The sequence below is a fragment of the Microchirus variegatus genome (assembly GCF_963457635.1).
Source record: "Microchirus variegatus genome assembly, chromosome: 23".
NCBI lineage: Eukaryota > Metazoa > Chordata > Actinopteri > Pleuronectiformes > Soleidae > Microchirus > Microchirus variegatus.
In genome coordinates, this window is record NC_139824.1 from 16782209 (window position 1) to 16804643 (window position 22435).

General features: G+C 41.5%; 1 protein-coding gene across 2 annotated transcripts; it reads left to right on the forward strand.

Annotated features, from left to right (window-relative positions):
- Positions 1 to 959: 959 nt before the first annotated feature.
- On the forward strand, positions 960 to 21880 carry LOC310943604 (uncharacterized protein). 2 transcript variants are annotated; one of them, XM_083909225.1, is made up of 17 exons: positions 960 to 1847; positions 3516 to 3632; positions 4053 to 4151; positions 5548 to 5658; positions 7332 to 7435; positions 8848 to 9463; positions 10874 to 10944; positions 11116 to 11245; positions 12257 to 12363; positions 12457 to 12567; positions 12898 to 13041; positions 14090 to 14140; positions 14255 to 14297; positions 14815 to 16383; positions 18497 to 18704; positions 19521 to 19589; positions 21193 to 21880. In XM_083909225.1, exons 1-17 carry the CDS (start codon positions 1497 to 1499, stop codon positions 21237 to 21239), a joined length of 3948 nt encoding a protein of 1315 aa, XP_083765351.1. In that variant the 5' UTR covers positions 960 to 1496; the 3' UTR covers positions 21240 to 21880. The 2 variants fall into 2 exon arrangements, with proteins under 2 accessions (XP_083765351.1, XP_083765352.1); XM_083909226.1 differs by lacking the exon at positions 4053 to 4151.
- Positions 21881 to 22435: the final 555 nt, after the last annotated feature.

Sequence of the window (22435 nt, forward strand, 5' to 3'; positions counted from 1 at the left end):
TTTGTTTTTTTTTAAACGGTTAAATAATGGTTATCTCAAACGTAAAGTAGGCTGACCTCCAGCAGGAATCTCCTCAGTGCAGGTGGGGGCCTCAGAACAGCATTTTTCCCCCTCTATTCACTTTGACAACAGGTTAATCCAGCTTGTGTTTGTTTGACACACAACAAAACACACTATAGAGCAGAGTTTCATGTGTCTGACCTCTCTCTTAACTCTTAATCTGAGTTTAAGTTTAATACACATCACGATCTGTCCTGGGCCTTGTCCTTCAAATCATTCAATTGTTGCTCAAATTAGTTGAAAATCAGGCTAAAATAATCACACTGATTTAAATATGAACAAACGCAGCGTTTCCCAGTCCTGATCCTCACGGAACACTGCCGTGCCATGTTTTACATGTTGCCCTGCTCCAAAAACACCTGATTCAGATGAAAATAAATTATATTTTTGAAAAAAGGAAATTCACAAAACATGACTTTTTTTTAAATGAGGAAAGTCTGAATATAAGATTAATTTAAAAATGGACAAAAGTTGAAACATTACATTTTTGAAAATAAATGTGTGGGTTTTTTCCGCAAAAATTTTATATTTCATCTTTTGTCAATTTTTTTTTTTTTTTTTAAATGTAATGTTTCAACTTTTGTGAATTTCCTTTTAAGATGTTTGTTAGTTTAAAATGTTGTTAGTTTCAACTTTAAAAAAAATGAAGTTTCAAATTTTGTTAGTTTCAACTTAAAAAAAAAAATGTTATGTTTCAAATTTTGCTAGTTTCAACTTTTTTCTTTTTTAAAAATTTTTTTTTTTAAATTTATGTTTCAATATTTGTTCGTTTCAACTTTTTTCTTTTTTTTTCAAATCTCCTAATGTGGTGGCAGTTGTGGTTAAATTCAGGGATTATTATTAGGTTAAGATTATGGTTAGGGTGGATTAAGGTTAGTGATAACAGGTGGTTCAGGGGAATTGATTGATTTATTGAATAAATGTAATATTGTGATGGCTGTAAGTCAGTGTGTGATTGTGTTGACTTTATAAATGTCATTAAAAACACTAAAAAAGTGTTTTTGTTATTATCGCTGTTTAAAGTTCGGGGGGCACGCGCTGGTTGATGACAACCCCCCCTCCGGCCGTGTGTCACGATGGTTCCGTCCGTCTCGTGCGTACGCGCAGGCGCAGCGACCCCTCTCTTCTGATATTTTATTTACTCCCGAAACCCAAGATGGCTCCTGTGAATGTCTCGGTCCCGTAGCAGATAGAGGATGCATCCAGCTGCCGAAACAACAACTTTCCCCCGACCGCTGCCTCCTCTGGAACCCATCTCCCGCGGCGCGGAGGAGCCCATGACTTCCGTGTAGCCGCCGAAGAGCCGCCGGAGCGCCGCGGAACCCTTCTTCGAGCCACCGATTCGGAGTAGTTTCGCGAAGTAGCTCTTCCCTCGCCGTCGCCGTGTGTCCGGAGCGAGGTTTCGGGGAGGGGGGGGACGACGGCAGCGCATCCAAATGGCCGAACCGAGAAAAGTGCAGTTTGTCACCCTGTCGGCCTTCGCGGCCGGAGCCGCCGCGGACTCCAGGAAACGCCGGCTCGACGACGAGGCCGACTTCAGCTTCGGTCGAGCCGGGGAGGTCGAGGCAGCGACCGGGGCAGGAGGTGGCGCTGCCAGTAACGGCGGTCGCCTCGGCAAAGCCGGCGACGAGGACCGGGCGGCGGCGGCAGCAGCAGCAGCAGCAGCAGCAGCGGCAGCGAGCACCGGCGAGAAGAGGGCGACGATGCGGCTCAACCTGCCGCTGTCCGAGCCGGACGACCGAGCCTCGGCCGAGTTTAACTACGGCGAACTCGTCCAGAGCCTGCAGGTAGTATCTCCCTGTCAGTTTAGGCCAACTGAGGCTGCACTTATTTTATCGCTCTTCAAGTTGTCATTGCTAAATAGAGGGTGGAGGAGGAGGAAGGAGGAGGAAGGAGGCACCTTGTCCGCTCCAAAGTGACCATTAGTGGGAGAACACACAAAAGGCAGCAGCAGTGTGTGTGTGTGTGTGTGTGTTCTCCAACTTCAGCTGAGCTCATAAACAGAGGAACTCTCTCCCCATGTGGAGACGAAGCTTCCTCCGCCGCCGCCGCCGCCGAAGCCTCCTCCTCCGTCGCCGCTGCCGCTTCTACCTTTGCGGGTGTGCGTGTGTCCTGTTCACCGTGGACTTGCCCAGCAACAGTCACTCAGCCATTGGAGCAGTGGTGGGGGGGAAAAATGCCACATGCAGTTCGGCCCTGTGGCTGCGGGTGATAGATAGATGAGAGGTGGGGGGGGGGGAGACGGGGAGAGGGAGAGCCGTAGCTGCTGATGGAAGTACCAGGATGTAGCACGGGGACGAGGCTAATGTCAGGGCGACTCATCCGTGGATCCTGCGCACTTCGCACTGGAATGTTGTCTTTATACGAGTTGACATTTTAAAAGGACAAAAGTTCGCAAATTATACCATTATTATTTTTTTTTTGTATTATTTAATTTGTTCAATGAACATGAATAAACACTAAACATAATGTTAGTTTTCACAGCAATAAGAATAACAATAAGTAATTAAAAAAAATACATTTATATGATTTTGGCAACCCATACATAATCAGCACGGCCACCGCGTTTGTCACTGTTGGTGTTTTTTTTTTAACATAGGTTTTCAAACCTTGCAAAAATAAAAATTAAAAAAAAGTAGTAATAATAATTATATATATATTTATTTAACAAAACTTTTTTTTCCTCCTGGAAATGTGAATTGACACTGACAACATACTTTGTCATGTCATTTTTAGACTATTTTACTACTACTTTTTAAAAAATGTATGCGAACCAAACCAGAGAATAATTTAATTTAAAAACGTTTTGATTTAATTATCAAATAGTCATGTCAGCACCATGTTTGGCATGTAAATAGTAAATGGTGGTTCATGGATTTTGCAAATTATACAATTATTATTAAAAAAAAAATTTTCTTTTTTTTTTTCACGGCAAGTAATAAAAAAAAAAATACATTTATATGATTTTGTCAACCCATATACCCATACATAATTAGCACTGCCACCACATTTGTCAGTGCTGATTATTAGTTTTGCATTTAAAAAAAATAGGTTTTCAAACCTTGCAAAAATTAAAAATATATAATAAAAATAATATTCTAACCATAGAATAATTTAATTTAAAAACGTTTTGATTTAATTATCAAATAGTCATGTCAGCACCATGTTTGGCATGTAAATAGTAAATAGTGGTTCATGGATTTAGCTAATTATATATTTTATGACTATAATAATCACAATAACAATATTTTTTTTTAACCAGTCTTTTCTTTTCTTTTCTATACGTCATTTTTATTTAAAGTACACGTCCATAGTTGCAGTGCAGATGTGAAGATTTAGGCGACTGGTCATAAGTTTATTATAGTTGAGCTAATTTTTTATATAATTTGTTATATATTTCCAAATATAAATATAAACAATTAAATATTGTTTTCATTGGGTGTTTTTTTTCCCAGGCAAAGAGCAAACCTCCAAACCTGACTCCAGCCCTTAATCCCAACGACCCGTTCAACGACGACGAGAAAGAGCGACTCCGGGTCGAGGCTTTGGCCAAGAAGTTTGAAAATAAATATGTAAGTTATATTTTTTGTATAAATGTTACTTACTATGTTATCCCACCATATCGCTTCTGTATGATTACATATACAATATGAAAACACCAGTGGGATGTTTTACGCCATCAACTTTTCAGTGGGGACAAATATAATATGTTAAGAATCTTAAATTAACTTTAATAACTTTGTTATCGCAATACTTAAATAATAGCATCAAATAATAGCAAGCAAATAATTAATTGCAGACACTGGTGAAGATTATTGCTCGTGCTGTGCTAAGTGCTTGTTTTGTCATTTTGACAACCATACATGTAACACAGCATGTTGTAACCACATGCATTATGTTTTTTGTGCTCTGTAAATGTGAGGATTTTTTTCCACATAGCTCAAAATTAAAACATAATATTTCTTTTTTTTTTTTTTGTTATTATTAATCAGGGTAATACAGTGAAGAAGAGGAAGGACAGAATGCAAGATTTGATAGATATAGGCTTTGGTTACGACGAGACAGACCCATTTATTGACAACTCAGAAGCTGTAAGTATCCTTCCCTTTATCATTATGGGCGGATTTAGGCTTTTTTTTTAAATTTTTATTTGGGTCTCCCTTAGGTCTTTTTAATAATAACACTCAACCTTGTTATTTTTCCCTCCCTTTATTAGTAATTATTTGCACTCCTCCATCACATTCCTGTACATTGTGTCGTGGTTGACCTCATTTTTCTCTTGTGAGATATTTATTTTGTTTGTTTGTTTGTTTGTTGTTTGCACTTTAATAGAACATTACAACAAGGAGCATATCACATAAAAGAAACAAAAATATACATAACAATAGATAATATATGATAAAGTACAATGAGTCAGTGCTGGAGAGGTTAGAAACCCTGGAAGGGCTTATCGAGAACCTCACCATTAAATAAATAAGTCATTATTGTTTATAAAACTTTCATTTGTCATCTTATCAAAATAAGATGACAAATGAATGAATTTCTTGACTTGCTGCTTCAATACACTACAACACGTGTCAAACTCAAGGCCCGGGGGCCAGATGTGGCCCGCCACATCATTTTATGTGGCCCGCGAGTGATGAATTGGTCTTAAAAATCTGTGTTAAAATACGTCTATGTTGCTTTAAGGCGTGCGTTGACCATGAACTACATTTCCCACAATGCATGGCGATTGTGTTACCCGCAAAGTGACAGCACCGCCACTAGATCACAGTGTATCATTATATATGCATCATGCGACGAGTGAAATTGAAAAAGTAATAAATACAGAAAGTTATTCAGCTTTTTTAGATTTATGTTACGGAGTAGTTACGTTTATTTTACATTATTTTTGGTTACATTTAGTTACATTTATTCTGTATGACGGTTACATCTGGCCCTTTGAGGGTAACAATTACACTACAATATACTAAATTAATCACATGTGTCCCTTTGATAACAAAGAGCCCATATCTGCGGTCTAACACCATCCTCATGACTCATGAATATGTACCCGATCCTTGTGTCCACGCAGGGAAATGTCATTGTTTTTGGTTGAAACTGCTTCATGGCTCAGTATTCGGAGGCTCTCGCTCTCTGCTGGGCCTGGAACAGCTAGATTTGTGTCTTTACGCTATATTTCGTAGTGTTGTTTTGATAGCTGTTCTCTGTGCGGCGTCTGTGTTTGTGACCCCTCTCGTGCTCCGCGATGGAAAAATATTTTCATCTCTGGCCCGAGAGACTGTAATTCTTTTCAGGGTTTTTTTTGTTTTGATTTATTTTGGCGCGCACGTCGTCCAAATCCTGCTGACCGACGCAGATACGCAGACGATCGGTTACTCGACGTGCTTTGATACGTGCAGATAATATCCACACTGCAGGATGTAATGTTCCCTTAAAGTTCCCAGTGATCTTACACCACTAACTGCCCTGTGTTATTCTTCTCAGTACGACGAGCTGGTGCCGGCCTCTCTGAGCACAAAGCTGGGCGGCTTTTACATCAACACCGGCACACTTCAGTTCAGAGCCACCTCTGACTCGGAGGGAGAGGACGACCAGGTGAGGCTTTGTTTGGTGTTTATTTTTTGATGGTTTAGAAAAGAAGGGTGAGACGGGATTCATTGAACTGTCCGTGACTGATATAAATAGGTTTCCACACACAATACAATGAATCTGCACCGTCGTTGACATTAAAATCGTCGTTAACCGTCTTTCAAATTACATAGAGTACATAGAAAAGTCATTGTCACCATGTTTATGATAATATGCATATTGCACTTCTTCTTGGGCCAAGATCTTAAAATGAACGTAAATACATATTTTAACGGATCACCGAGGGAAAAAAAGAATTGCGGCGCGTTTGGAAATTTGAGGGAAAAAATGGGGCATTCTGAGGCTTTTTGAAGGATCATTATGGTGACTCATGACGTAAGGGCAAGTAACTCAAAATGGAAAAAAAACTGAAAAACCTAAATTAATTATTGTGCCAATTTTGTAGCATTTATTAATTTCGTTAGTTTTTTTAATCTAATTTTGTTGTTATGGCTGGGACTGTGTGTACTGACATCACTAAAGTCAGGCATGTCCAAAGTCCGGCCCGGGCGCCAATCACAGGATAGTTTCAGTTCTATCCTGTATTATTCATGTCATTTCCTGTTACCTTATTATGTTATTATGATATCTGACTCCAGATGTGAAAGAAATGCAGAATTCATTTCATTTGTCCATTCCTGCGTGATTTAGATTGGGTTACATCTCCAAATCTAAGATGATAATTGTGACAAGGGCAATACAATTATTATAAAACATGGCCTTTGTGTGTAAATGTGGCTGTTAAAAAAGACTCTTAAAGACTACTATTGGCCCCCAGAAATCTTTACATTATCAAATTTGGCCCTCGTTATAACAAGTTTGGACACCCCTGACTAAAGTCAAGGCATTGCAATTATAGAGGGTGCCCCTCATCTGGTGCGGGCCTTTTTTTTCTGTGCACCGCCCCTGCTGACTCTGCTCTTCACTCTCCTGCATTGAGCGCCACTGTACGCGGGTCATTCGCATCCAACGCAGAATGGATGGATGGATGGATTTCTCTATGCGCAGTTTTAACCACACATCCATATAATATGACACATACGTAATGTTCTTTATGACGGGGATCGAGTGCAGTCGCGATGAAATACAGCGGATCCAAGTAGATCTTAGATAAATGTGTCGACAGGTTCTGAAGAGCGCACTTTTTATTGTTTTCACGCCGTGGTCTCATTCTTTCTTTAGAAGACGCTTTAGCGCTGTAATTAAGGGAATAACAGAACACAGGACGCCCTGCTGGCTAAAAGCCTGTTAACACCTATACTTGAGTGTTTTATTTATCCCGAAGTCATATCACCATTGAAAAATTATGTTTTCCTAACACACGGAGCATGAGTCCAGGAAAATAATCTATCACAGGACAGGGAGTTATATATTTTATGGGATTTTTTTAATCTAGACAACAGGGAGGTTTTCAACTCAACAGCCAAATCCACTAATATGATGCCTTTAGTCCTGCTGAGACATTTGATAGTCCTCCTCATAAGAATGTGCTTTTCACTGGTTTTAGTGATATTTGATGTGGACGATTATCGCCACGAGGAGGAATCTCTCACACACACAAAATAAGAGACAAGTTTCCCATTTTGTGCTTTTGTCATCTGCTTATTGGACTTTTAAGAGCGTTTGTACTTTTGTTGCAGAAGCCCAACGACGACAGGGAGCACATCCTTAAAAAGAGGAAAAAGAATGAAGCGAACAACCTGGAAGAGAAGAACATGAAGAAGAACAGAGTACCTAAACAAGGGTGAGAAAGAAACGTATCTATATAATATATATATATCACTTGTTTTTTATGTTTGTGCTTGTCCTGTGCCAGGTGGTGAAGGCTTATGTGGGCTTTATATTAATTAAGTAAATGTAGTTAATGGCCGTGGTAGCTGAGCAAGCTGAAACTGTATTCTTTGCATCTTAAGAATATGCTTTTCGACAAATATCTCCATCTCTATAAAACTATTGATTGAAGCAACATTTAAAAAAAAAAAGTCACTTTAAAAGTTGACCTTTCAGGCCTGCGTGGATTCAGAGTCCACTGTGACTTTACGATGATGCATTTGTCCACTCTTTTATTCTGCTAATCATCATCCACCACCACCATCACCACCACCCTGTGTGACATTCTACTCCTCTGCTCTGCTCTTTTTTGTGTGCGAGAGCCCACTCACACATCTATCATGAGGCAGAGATGCTGACTGTGACTTGCTCTTTTCTGCTGTGACGAGCCACAGCCACCCTTTAGAAAGGAGGCCATTATCCACGCTCAAATAGGCCAACACTCCACCGTGCCGCCATTATGAAAACAACGTCCAAAAATAGATGCAGCCGCTGCCTTTGTGCTGTTATGACACTACGATGACATATTATTACGTGTGTGTGTGCGTGCGTGTATGTATATATATGTGTGTATGTATGTATATATGTGTATGTGTGTGTGTATGTATGTATATATATATATTTGTATATGTATATATGTGTATATATATATATATATGTATATATATGTATGTATGTATGTATATATATATATATATGTATGTGTGTATTTATATATATGTATGTGTGTATTTATATATATATATGTTTGTGTGTATATATGTGTGTGTGTGTGTGCGTGTGTATGTATGCATTTATGTATATATGTGTGTATATATGTGTGTTTGCGTATATGTATTTGGTGTGCGTATATGTATGCGTGTGTGTGTGTATATGTGTATATATGTGTGTATATATGTATGTATATATGTGTATATGTATATATATATGTGTGTATATATGTATATATATATATACATATATACACATACATACATACATACATACATACATATATATATATATATATATATATATACATACATACATACATACATACATACATACATACATACATACATACATACATACATACATACATATATATATACATACATACATGTATACATGTATACACATATGCATACATATATACATATATATTTAAAGGTCAGCTGATGCATCAAGGTGTTATAAACAGGATCAGTGGAGTAACCTGATTTCAGATCCCAGAATAACTCATGCTGTTTTCATGCTAAGTATAAAGCTCACATCATCTTGAATAGTAAGACATTTCAGTCTGAGGTCAACACATTTGTCACATTTTGCTTTAATTCACTCTCTCAGAGTGACGTCTCTCAGCCTCCATCGGCCGGAGAAGAAGAAGAGGAAGAAGCTCATGAAGGACTCGCTGTACCTGGCCGCCATGCTCCGCCGCTTCACCCGAGAGAAGGAGGACATGAAGAAGAGGAACCCCAACGTCGCGCACCCTGTCCTGGCGGGAGGCTCGGCCAACAAGCCGCACCCCGCCAACTCCACCAACCACCTGTTGGCCTCTAACTCCGCCCAACCGCAGGGCGCCGCCGCCGCCGCCACTGCCGCCGCGACCAACGACCTCTCGCTGGCCGACATCACGTCGGACCCAGCCGTGATGTCGCTGCTGGGCTCGGCCAATGAGAAGGAGCTGCAGGATCTCCTCGGAGACTTGGACTTTAGCTTGTCTGACACCGACCAGCAGCATGCCATGGTGGCTGCTCGAGAGAATGGCATTCTGGGAGTTGGTGTTCCAGGTAGTAAAGCAGCAGCAGCAGCAGCAGCAGCAGCAGGAGCAGCTGTAGGAGTAGGAGGAGGAGGAGGCGTTCAAGGGCGAGGCCCAGGATCATCCAGTGGCCTTTTTTCTCCTCCTCCGCTGCCTGCTGGACTCCCTGCTCCTCTTATGAAGCGCATCGAGGACCTGCGGGCGGTAAGTCAGACGTGGGCTCGCCGTGGGAGGCTGCAATTATCGGTGAAGCCTGTTTTAGCGGACCTAAACACAAAATGTCAGTCAGAGGAGGAAGTGGCACAGTTATTGTTGTTGTTGTTCAGTCCGCAGAGAATCGTCTCTGGCTCCGAGCTGAAGCCAGAGGGGGTTTTATGTAACCGCATCATCTGCTTTTGAAGAAGTTCTCCTCTTCTTCTTCTTCTTCATGTTGTTTTTACCTCAGTCGACCTGAAGCAGGGAAATCTGGTGTAAATGTAAAGTGAAACAGGAGTGAAGAAGAGAAGGTTGAGGAGGAGGAGGGATGAAGTCGTGTTTCTGTTACTTCTACAGCCAACGTGTGCTTTTGTAGAAAGAAAACCAAACTAAAGGGAGCCTCACTTGATCTGTAGTTGAGTTTATTTGGTCCATCGTTGCTTTTTATATCTGGATATTGAACCTAATGTGATGACGGAAAGTCTCTAAACTCTAAATATCGCAAGCTCGGTCGTAATATTTGTATATTATATTTGTAGAAAAAGCACAGAAGCATATGTTGCTGCAGTTGGAACTAGAGCTGCGAGTAACGATTATTTTCGTAATCGATTAATCTGTCGATTATTTTCTTTATCAATCGATGAATCGTTTGGTTCATAAAATGTCATAAAATGTTAAAAAAACGTTCATCAGTGTTTGTCAAAGTTGGAAATGACGATGTTCTCGAACGTCTTGTTTTTGTCCACAAACCAAAATGATTCAGTTTTAATGATTTCTTTGTTTATGTGGAGCAAAGAAAGCGAGAAAATATTCACATTTAAGAAGCTAAAACGATCAGAAATCTGGTTTTAATCATGAAAAAAGCTTCAAACCGATTATCGATGATCAAAATAGTTGACGATTAATTTAGTCGTCGATTAATCGTTTCAGCTCTAGTTGGAACGGATGTTTGTCGCCGTCTATTTTTTTTTTTACACACAACGATGTTTTTGCTTGTACGGATCGAATTTAACAGCAGTTTAATTGTCGAATGTGTTGTAAAAAAAATCACTTCTCTGTTGATTTTTGTGCAAAATTTGATGGAGAATCTCCTCAAAAGCAGCGAGTGATGATGTCTGTATTAACTGAGCCGGAGAGCTTTAGTGTCAAGGTAACCTTTGCTGTGTGTGTGTGTGTGTGTTTGTCGTTATAATAAAATATGAGTGAGACACATGAGGTCAGTATCAGGCCAGATATAGATGAAGAATTAGTGCCTGTCTGTAAAGTCCTCAGGGCTCAGCATCTCAGATATATGTGTGTATATATAAATATATATATATATATATATATATATATATATATATATATGTATGTATATATATATATATATATATAATGTGAAACGTGGCTGTTTTGCTGACTCAGCCTCTTCTCCCACAGGCCTCGCGGCAGTTTGATCAGGAGGGCAGGAAGAAATTTTTCACCCTGGACATGAATAACATTCTCTTGGAGTGAGTAGGACAGCCTTTTTTTTTTATTTTAAAAACCCACCGTCGGCTAAAAATCCTAACTTCACTTCACAGTCTTTCCTCTGCGTCACCTCTACTGTTAACGTCCGTGTTAATGAAACGCTAACATTTGTCCATCACTCGTGTATCACCGCCATTCTTCTTCTTTGTCAGTATTGAGCTGCAGGTCCAGGAGCAGCCTCCCGACGCTCGCTCGGAGATCTACGCGCACCTGGAGGCGTTTGTGCCGTGCAACAAAGAAGCCCTCCTCAAACGGCTGAAGAAGCTCAGCCTCAACATCCAGGTGAGAAACTCCCTCCTCTTGTTAAAGTTGATTAAAGAGAGCGAGGAGTAAATAGATCTGTTCTTCTGCTGCTTATCGATTTCTCTGTGGTCACGGGAAGACGGATTCAGGAAAAACTCAGAAGAGACTCGAGAGTCTGCAAATGGATTCATGCATTATTACAGTTACCAGTGTGTTAGACACCTTCTCTGTTAGCTACTTTATGTATATAAACGTTTTGCTGATTAACGTACACTACCGTTCAAAATTTTAAGCTCACTTAGAAATGTCCTTATTTTTTAAGGAAAAAATTTTTTTTTCAATGAATATAGCACATTTTGAGAAAGAAATTTAAATGCTGAGAAAAATCTTTATTCTTTTTAATTTCTAGAAGAAAAAAATTTGGAGATAGAAATTTAAATGTTGAGGGAAAACAGAAAAAAACATTTTTTTGAGGAAAAAACATTTTTTGAGAATTATTTTTTTTAATTTTGAGAAAATAAATTTGAGAAAAATTTAAATTTTGACAGAAAAAAAATGTTTTGAGAAAAAAAACATTTTTTGAGAAAAAAAATTTTGAGGGAAAAAAAAAATTTTGAGGGAAAAAAAAAAATTTGAGAAAAAAATAACATGAGAAAAAAAAAATTTTGAGAAAAAAATAACATTTTTAAAAATGTCCTTATTTTTGAAGGAAAAGCATTTTTCAATGAATCTAACATTAAATTAATCATAAATCGACTCTATACATTGTTAATGTGGTAAACGACTATTCTAGCTGCAAACGTCTGGTTTTTAATAGAATATGTACATAGGTGTATAGAGGCTCATTTCCAGTGTTCTAATGGTACATTGTGTTTGCTAATGGCGTCAGAAGGCTATTGGATCATTAGAAAACCCTTGTGCAATGATGTTAGCACAGCTGAAAATCATCTCGTCAATGTCTTGATATTTTCTATTCATTTTGCAACTCTTTTGATGAATAAAAATCTGACTTTTAATGGAAAACTTCTTTAATTGTTCCTCCTCCCTCAGGACGACAGAGTGCGGACGCCGCTGATGAAGCTGAAGCTGGCCGTGTGCAGCATCATGCCGGAGCAGATAGCGCGGTACAACATGGACTGCATGGCCAAGGTTGCCAAGTAAGTCCGAAAAACGCTTGAATAACACTAACGCCTAACTTGTTACGTATTACGCATAGTCATGATTCAACATCTTGTTATGCGGTTTTGTAGGCAGCACTCGGAGGAAGGAGATAAGAACGGCTCAGAGGAGGAGGACGAGGAGAAGCCTGGGAAAAGAGTGATGGGTCCACGGAAGAAGTTTATCTGGGATGACAAGCTCAGGTGATCATCGCTGCTCTCTGCTGCTGCTGCTGCTGCACTGTGTCTATATTTCATCTCATTTGGTTCCTGATGCTCTCTCCACTGCTGGTGTTTTTAATGTAGTGAAGAAAGCTTCGTCTTCCTTTTTAAAGTAGTAAAACATAATGATTTTATCTGTAAAAAAAAAACGTTTCATTAATGTTTTAATGACTCTTAAATACATTTATTATACTCTGTCACCGTGTTCTCTGCACCCTCAGGCTAATTTAGATTTGAACAGTGAATGATTTTGTTGCTTAATTTGGAACGTTTGTGTGCGTTTGTGTGTGTATTGTGTGTGTGTGTGTGCAGGAGCCTGCTGTGCAGCCTGGTGCGAGTAAAGCTGAGCTGCTACGACATGGAGAACCAGGGCTCTCTGTCTGTGGAGGACTACCTCAAGGCCTTCTTAGAGAACGAGGTCAAACCACTGTGGCCTAAGGGCTGGATGCAGACCAGGTCTGTGTGTGTGTGTGTGTGTGTGTGTGTGACACATGAGTGTAAATGTTTGACTATAGATTATGTCAGTGTCACAGCGACTATAAGTCGTATAATTATCAACAAATTGTAGTCTTGCAGCACGCAATTATGATGCTTTTTAAAGGCTAACCGTGCTGTAACAGTTAAACAATATAACCTCGCTGTGATACAACACTGACAAAACCTTTCATTTTTTTCAATTTGCACTCAGAAATTGGATAAATGGTCTGTTTAGTATTTATATTAGTGCTGTGCAAAAGGATAACGCACGACACGTTTCCGTGACGACTGACCGGAAAAAAGACGCGCGCGACGTCACGTTTACGTACCGCGACACCGGACTCCAGGCACCGTTTACCAGTTAGCTCCGTTAGCTAAATTAGCTCCTTTTAGCGCCGTTAGCACGCGCCTACAGTGAAACTGGAGCGGTCCGTTTATTAAAGGAAAAGAGCAGCGCTACAAATAACGTTAGCGTACCTGTGTTACTGCATATGTGTGCCTCTGTTTTTAAAGTTTAGCGTTACTTTCGCGCGTTACTTTACGTGCGTTAGCGTTGACGCGTTAACGTTTGACAACACTAATTTATATCCCTTTATTCGTAAGGACTGTACACATTGATCAAATGTTTGCTGATCGATTCTCATGTTTCATTCCTTTGGTAACGTGTTCAAAAACCAATGAAATGAAAGGATAATAAACACGTGTATAGGCATTGAAATGACTATAAAAGAATTGTGCACAAGTAAAATCGTATCAAAATAGACGATAAAGAAGTAAAAGATTGCCAAAATGGTGCAAACATGATTCAGTATGTGTATTAACATAAACATACGTTCACACAGCTCCATGAAGAGAATCTTCATCACTGACCTGTGGTCTTCATAGAGGGTTTAATTCCCTCGTCTGTGCTCGGAATAATAAAACGAGCATTTTCGTCTCTTAAGTTTCAAACTGTGGTCATTGTTGTTGGTCAGTTTGTATCTTAACAGTTAACTTTTGTTTCTAATCTCTTTGTTCTTTTACTCAGGATTTTATTTAAGGAGAGTCTCGCCGTTCACAGTCACCTCACTGGAAACCTGTAAGTGTTTACTTTTTTCTCTTCACCGTCTTGTGTTTCCTAATACTTCATCTGAGACGAAGTGAATCCGAAATGTCAATTTTTTTTAATATCTGCTGATGTGTTTTCCCTCAGAGTCAAGAGGAGAATGATGCCTGGGCCCAAGGCCAAAGCTAAGGTGAGGAACAATACAACATACATTATTTAAAAATGTTCTCATAGATATAGATGTTCTGTGAAGGTAACATCGAGCATTAGTGTCGCATTTGTATGACTTACAAAACTCTGAATTGACAGTCCTGCTCTCTATCTGTGAGAGTCATATTCAAATCAAAGTGTAACCGCTCACACGATAAAACACTTATGTTGTTCTCACAGAAATGATGTTTTCATTCTCCCAATAATTACATCCGTTTCTTGTTTGCTGTTCCTATAAATGATATCAGAACACTTTTTACACTTTGAACATTCATTCATGGTAGTTTTACAGAGCGTTCCAGTTGTTAATTTTATGTTGGTGATACATTTACTCGCATTAATACTGCGGTAATGGACGTTTAAACAGAATTAGCTGCTGTTTTGAGCTGCGTTATGATAAACTGGGAACACAAAAGCCCCCGTTCTCTCTGATAATCCGAGAATGAACTGTTGGTTTTCGTTCCGCTCACGATCCCTCGATATCTTCTGATCTTCAGGACGGTCTTTGGCTCCACAAGCCGCCTCTCGCCATGACCTCCGCGCCGTCTCTGCTCACCGCCGCGTCCGCCGTTACCTCCGGCCGTCAGCCTTCCTCCTCCTCGCCCTCGGAGCCCATCTGTCTGTCGGACTCTCTGGACGAGGATCTGACCGCTCCCTCTCTGGACTCCATCTCCCACGCTCTGGCTCTCCTCAGCAGTGCCACGAAGGGCCTGGGGCCCTCGGACAGCCCCCTGTCGCCTCCGCCGCTCCAGATCCCCACCTCCTCGCCTCCCCCCGTCGCCCCTCACTACCCCTCGGCGCCTCCCCTCTCCGTCTTCGTCACGTCCACCATGCCGCACCATTCCCTGTCCAAAGCGGAAACCGCTCCTCTGACGGCTCCGTCTGCAACGACGATAGCGATGCTGCCGACCTCCTCTGCTACCTCCTCGTCCTCGGCTGTTTCCTCGCTGGCTCGCGTGCAGCCTGGAGCTTCCTCTAGAACTGCGGAGAGCTCCTACGGCGCGATCAAAGTGTCCGCCGTCGTGAGCCAAACCCAGAACCAGAACCAGAGACACGCTACCTTAGCGTCAGCGAATCACAGGTCGAGCTCCATGATGGGCGCGAGCGGTAAAATGCATCCGCACCCCTCGCCGTCGCCGCCGAAGCAGCGGCCTCCGCCCACGGCTTCTCCTCTGCTGCCTCCTCACCAGAAGAGCTTCGTCGCTCCTGCAGGGATCCTGGGAAACATGGGCGCTCTTCAAGGACTGGCTAAAAAGGCGAGTGGCGTTAGCAGCAACGGCAGCGCTGTGAGCAGCAGCAGCAGCAGCGTCATCACGTCTTCATCCTCGCCGTCGTCCCAGTCTCGCTCAAACCACACCTCCCACCCCGCTCTGCAGTCCTTCTGCTCGCCCTCCGCAGTGTCGTCCTCATCCACCTCCCACACCTCCCACACCTCCCACACCTCCCACTCCTCTCAAGTCAAATCCCACACGCACCATCACCACCACCAGCCCAACTTCATTACGCCCATGCAGGCCACGCTCACCAAGTCCTCGCACAGCAGTAACTCCTCCCCCATCATCAAGCTCACCCCGCGGCCTCCTGCGCCCACGCCGCCTCCCTCTTCCTCCTCCTCCCCCTCGCCCTCATCCTCGCCGTCGCACCCGCTCCCCCACCAGATGATCCCCGCTCAGCAGCAGCACCAGTACTCCCCTAAAACCCCCAAAACGTTCAGGCCGCCCTTCAGCGTGTCGGGGAGCGCGCAGTTGAAGCAGACGCAGAGCAGTCTGAGCTTCGCCGGAGGTCAAAAGCCTCTGTCGCTGTTGTCGTCGTCGTCGTCCACTAACAACAACAACAACAGTAGCGTCATCAACATCATCTCCCACAACAACAAAGGAGTGGTGTCGTCCGTCTGCGGTCACGCAGACAAAACCACGCTTCACTCGGCGTCACCGTCGGTTTCGGCCGCTCACGGGCAGAGGCAGCAGGTGGTGGGCGGAGCCAACCCAAGCTTGAAGCCGGGGAACGGCTGGGCGGCGTCGGGCACTTTGGCCGCCACCTCCTCCACAACGTCACACCTCTCACAGGTGAGTTCTCACAACAATGAGATAAATATGGATACATACACTACCGTTCAAAAGTTTGGGGTCACTAGAAATGCACTTTTTTCAATAATGAATATAACATTAAACTAGGAGCGCTCGTAGCCCTCGCTCCACGAAAAGGCAGAAATTTCACTTCGTTCTGTTTACGTTAAAGTTTTCAAAAAGTGGAATTTTAAAGTCGTTTTCCTGCCATTTTAACGTCAAATTTGTCGGAACGCTGAGGCCACGCCTTTTCACGTAGAGAAAATCCTTTGACTTTTAATCATTAACGTGTCCAGAACGTATGGGACGAGCTTGGCTAGCACATTTGAGCTAGCCGCGAGTTTGTTCAATTGCGTAGGCTAGCCATTTTTGTTTTTTAATATGTCCAGAATGTATGGGACTAGTTTGGCTAGCACGTTTGAGCTAGCCGCGAGTTTGTTCAAATGCGTAGGCTAGCCATTTTTGTTTTTTTAATATGTCCAGAACGTATGGGACGAGTTTGGCTAGCACGTTTGAGCTAGCCGCGAGTTTGTTCAAATGCGTAGGCTAGCCATTTTTGTTTTTTTAATATGTCCAGAACGTATGGGACGAGTTTGGCTAGCACGTTTGAGCTAGCCGCAAGTTTGTTCAAATGCGTAGGCTAGCCATTTTTGTTTTTTTAATATGTCCAGAACGTATGGGACGAGTTTGGCTAGCACGTTTGAGCTAGCCGCGAGTTTGTTCAAATGCGTAGGCTAGCCATTTTTGTTTTTTTAATATGTCCAGAACGTATGGGATGAGTTTGGCTAGCACGTTTGAGCTAGCCGCGAGTTTGTTCAAATGCGTAGGCTAGCCATTTTTGTTTTTTTAATATGTCCAGAACGTATGGGACGAGTTTGGCTAGCACGTTTGAGCTAGCCGCAAGTTTGTTCAAATGCGTAGGCTAGCCATTTTTGTTTTTTTAATATGTCCAGAACGTATGGGACGAGTTTGGCTAGCACGTTTGAGCTAGCCGCGAGTTTGTTCAAATGCGTAGACTAGCCATTTTTGTTTTTTTAATATGTCCAGAACGTATGGGATGAGTTTGGCTAGCACGTTTGAGCTAGCCGCGAGTTTGTTCAAATGCGTAGGCTAGCCATTTTTGTTTTTTTAATATGTCCAGAATGTATGGGACGAGTTTGGCTAGCACGTTTGAGCTAGCCGCAAGTTTGTTCAAATGCGTAGGCTAGCCATTTTTGTTTTTTTAATATGTCCAGAACGTATGGGACGAGTTTGGCTAGCACATTTGAGCTAGCCGCGAGTTTGTTCAAATGCGTAGGCTAGCCATTTTTGTTTTTTTAATATGTCCAGAACGTATGGGACGAGTTTGGCTAGCACGTTTGAGCTAGCCGCGAGTTTGTTCAAATGCGTAGGCTAGCCGTTTTTGATTTTTTCCAAAATGGCTGACTTCTGGGTGGGCGGAGCTAATGGAAGTACATGGGAAATTTGTTTGGAATCGTGAGAGGAACATGTGCACTAAGTTTGGTTAAAATCAAAACAACTATGTGCGACTCAGACACGATGGAGAAATTTTTTTTAAATATTAGCATTTAACGTAATTTTGGCCGCTTTCTCTTGCGTCAAAAATTCCTTAAGAGACTTTGGAGTAAGCCTGGCAAACTCACCAAATTTCATTTCAATATGTACATAGGTGTACAGAGGCCCATTTCCAGTGTTCTAATGGTACATTGTGTTTGCTAATGGCGTTAGAAGACTATTGGATGATTGGAAAACCCTTAAAAACCATTGTGCAATGATGTTAGCACAGCTGAAAACAGTTTTTTTGAATAAAAATCATTATTTCTAATCTCGTCAATGTCTTGACTATATTTTCCTATTCATTTTGCAACTCTTTTGAGGAATAAAAGTCTGACTTTTAATGGAAAACACAACAAAAATTGCATTGGTCACCCCAAACTTTTGACCAGTAGTGTACTACTCATAACTCCTGTTGAAAGGCACCTGTGACAGTTTTTGCAATCGTAAAATCACTGTTCTTTATCGTCTAATTCCCTCTCAATGATAACATCGTTTTCTCTAACTGACATCATGTTTTTTACTAAAGATCTGAGACCAGTTTGCTTTTCCCCTGCAGGTTTCTACAGCAGGCTCTCCTCTCCTGGGCAGCCCCTCCACGCTGCCCCTGGGCTTCGGCATGCTGGGAGGCCTGGTGCCGGTCTCGCTCCCCTTCCAGTTCCCCTCTCTGCTCAGCTTCAGCCCTCCTGGAGCCCCGGGGGCCGCTGGCATTGGCTCAGCCCCCAGCTCCAACTCAGGATACCCCATAGCACAGAGCGACCTAATTGGTGAGCCTGACACTCATTGATGCAGCAGAGTTTGTCGCTTAAAAGTCCTTTATTTAAAAGAATAAGGTCGAGATGGAACCATCTATAAAACTAAATAATCATTATGTATGTAATATGTCGTACATTTGTGTGTTTTGAAGTGGATTTTGGGAAAAGGAGCTAAAAACAATAATCACAGTTTTTAAGGTTGGTAAGAAATTGTGGACCGGGATGAGGATCTGGATCCACCAATGTGGCAGAAAACATTTTTAATCGGTTCTGCCTTTTCATGTCTGTAACTAGTTTTTTCAGAAGATTTCCAATTAGGCATAATATAAGGCATAATGTATAAGAATAAGAGTGTTTTAAAACTAACAGCAGCTGTAACTGAAAGTGGAAAAACAAGAGTCATGAATAGGGCGGAACAGTTTGGGTCAAAGGTCAACATTCATATTGTAATTGATTTAAAACAACAATAATAATGAACAACAATATAATTAATAATAATAACTATTATAGAAAGATCTGGGTCAGATGTACACATCATGCATATCGTATTGCAGCTTTTGTGATTTTTGCTTTTACATAAAACCATGAAGTGTTCGTCCGTTAGCTTCTTGTTTTAATTTCAGCTTTATTTTCCACCTTGTAAATGAATGTGTTTGTGCTATAATTCATACTGAGGTAAACCAGCAGTTCTATTACTGTGCTATGTTCTGTTGTGTTTGTCATCTCAACCATTTGATCCGTTGTTTTTCTCCATACTGCATCTTATTATTGTTGTTGTTGTCACCTTCTCCCTCTCATGTGTGGACCCTTCCCTCCGTCTCTCCTCAGAGCTGTATAAGAGTCTCCAGTCAGGGTCACAGGCTGCCCTACCTCCTCACTTGCAGCTTGCTTTCTCAGGTAATCTGCATTCCTCCTCCTCCTCCTCCTCCTCCTCCTCCTCCAAACGTCTGTGTTAAGTCGACCTGTCGTCCTCTGCCCTGTTGTTGTTGCTCTGTTGTGTCTTTTCTTCTGTCGCTCTTCCACAGCAGATGCATGTACTAAAGCTGCCGTTTTAAACTGATCCACTGATGTTGATGATGAACCGCTTTGTTTCACCCGTTTGCAGGAAAACACAGGCGAGAGTTGCACAGATGGCTCTTTGATGTGAGATTAAAACACGCAAATCAGAGATGTGTGATTTTTGAAAAATGAAGAAAATCCTTGTTATTCTGCGTTTATCTGTTAACATCTGCTTTGCTTACTTTCACTTTTGTTTCTCTCCGTAAACAAAATGTAAAGTCACGTCAAACTAACAAAATCTCGTGCCGTGGATTAGCCGTTTATCAGCAGCAGCTTGTAAAACCTTTCCTTCGTCCTGTTGCGTCAGCTCCGTGCAGGGTCACGAACCCTGTGCTTTGAGATAAGATAATGCTTTATTAGACTGTTTTTAAACATGTTCTGCTTCACTTTGTGCCACAAATGTCACTCTTTATGCATGATTTTTATACCAGAACGTGAGCAATATGAACTGATTTCTCCCAATATTTGGCAAAAACACAAGTCCTCTGTTTTTAAAACTGCATTTTTGACTCTTTCTCACACACACACATCAGGGTCTTTGGCCTTAATGTTGAAGTCATGTAAGAAATACGAACTATGGTCTTCATTTTTTTACAATCAGTAGTTTGGAAGGTGTGTTTTTAATGGACAAAGCTCCTTTGGCAACCACTAAAAGCAGGTGGCACACAGTTGGTTCAGATCAGCAGATTAGACTGCACACAGGTAAACATGCACACATAGAGTAGCTCTACCACAACAGACGTTTTATTTACTGAACCATGAAGTGCAGAGTCATTTCAAAGATAAATAAATAGCCCAAACGTGACTCAGCTAAAGTACATTTTGCCGATTTTTAAAAAATGTATTCGTGCTGTGCAATAGGTTAACGCATGACACTTTTTCATGACGACTGACCGAAAAAAGACGGAAATGATATTATGTTTACGTGCCGCGACACCAGACTCCAGGCACCGTTTACCAGTTAGCTGCATTTGCTCCTTTTAGCGCCATTAGCTCCTTTAGCGCAGTTAGCGCGCCTACAGTGGAACTGGGGCGGTCTGTTTATTAAAGGAAAAGAGCAGCGCTACAAATAATGTTAGCGTACCTGTGTTACTGCGTATGCGTGCCTCTGTTTTTAAAGTTTAGCGTTACTTTAGAGACTGGTTTTAACAATCCGGAGTCGCGTAAACATGACGTCAGGCGTGTCTTTTTCCGGTCAGTCGTCGTAGAAACGCATAGCGCGTTAACGTGCGCTAACGTTGACACCGTTAACCGCCAATGACGCGTTAACATTTTTTTGGTATGAGCGCTTTTAGTTTGATTATAGGAGAGCTAATGGTGGAAATGTGATGTTTTTACGGGCTGAAAATAACCCATCACTGCTCTCTGGTGGACAAACTGTGTAAGAGCGACATTGTTTTCCCTCGATTTTGCCTTAAATCTCCGCGTCCTCTTCTCTCAGATGCGAACCAAAGCCAGAGTGGAGACGCGAAGAGGAAACCCCACTGACCAGTAACACTGCAGTCCACCCACACCCTACTACGCCCACCACTGGGGGGCGACATCGCAGCTGCCGCCGCCACCGCCGCCCTCCTGGATACACCACGCCCACCAATAGAAGGGTCTTCATTTTGATTGAGTGACGTGAAGACGTGCGGTACGAGGGGAAGGGGCGGGGCCTCCTTTTTAAAAAAAAAAAAATAAAAAATTCAAAAAATAAAAAAATGGACCTATAGGAGAACGAGTTCATCGTTCGCTACAAGTGACACCGATGAATTCTTCATGTAGTCGTGTTTTTCTAATGAACCCGGGTATGAGAACAAGACGTTTGTGAGTGAGTGAGTGAGTGATGAGAACACTTTTAAGTTTTTTTTTCTTTTAATTATTTTATTTTGTCAACATGTTTACATAATGACCGACCTTGATCACTGTGGAACGAGTGAGTGAGTGCGAGCGAGGTGCGAGGCGCCGGTACAGATGAGAGTAGTCGTATATATACTTCTACGTAATATAATTTGTATTTAAGCTTATATGGAAATAACAGAGGAAAAGAAGAAAAAAAAAAAAAAAAAAAAAAGATGGATTTAAGTAAGTAATTATTAATTAATTTTATTATTTTTCTGTCTTTCGTCTCCGATGTGGGATTTTGTCGTGTGTGTGTGTGTGTGTGTGTGTGTGTAGAACTTTGTGTTGGTCACCTCTGCTCCCACAAATGACTGTTAAATAGTAGCTTAAATTAATATTGATAAATTATTTGTAATTTACACAGGGACAACGTGTGTGTGTGAGTGAAGTTGATCTGAATGTGTGTAAAAGAAAGAAAGAAAAAACACAAAAAAAACATGGTAAACTGTTGTTTTTCTGTACGAATGAGCATTTTATCAGAATATCGAGCGACGTTTATTGAATTCATCGACGCCCCTCTCTCTGCTCAGTGTGTTTCTTGGTGCTGTTTAATCACACTGGACCTTTTTTTCTGGATAAAAGACTTGAATTGAAAAGTTTTTGGCCCTGTGAGAGAGAGGGGGGAGGGGCAAAGGGGAGGGGGCGGAGTCGAGATTGTAGCCTACTTGAATTGTTTATTTAATTTTTTTTTTTTTGTGAATTAAGATTATTTCCTTTGACCTATTATTTTTTTCTCTGCTTATTGACTCAAACCAACTTAATATATATATATATATATATAAACATATATATATTACACG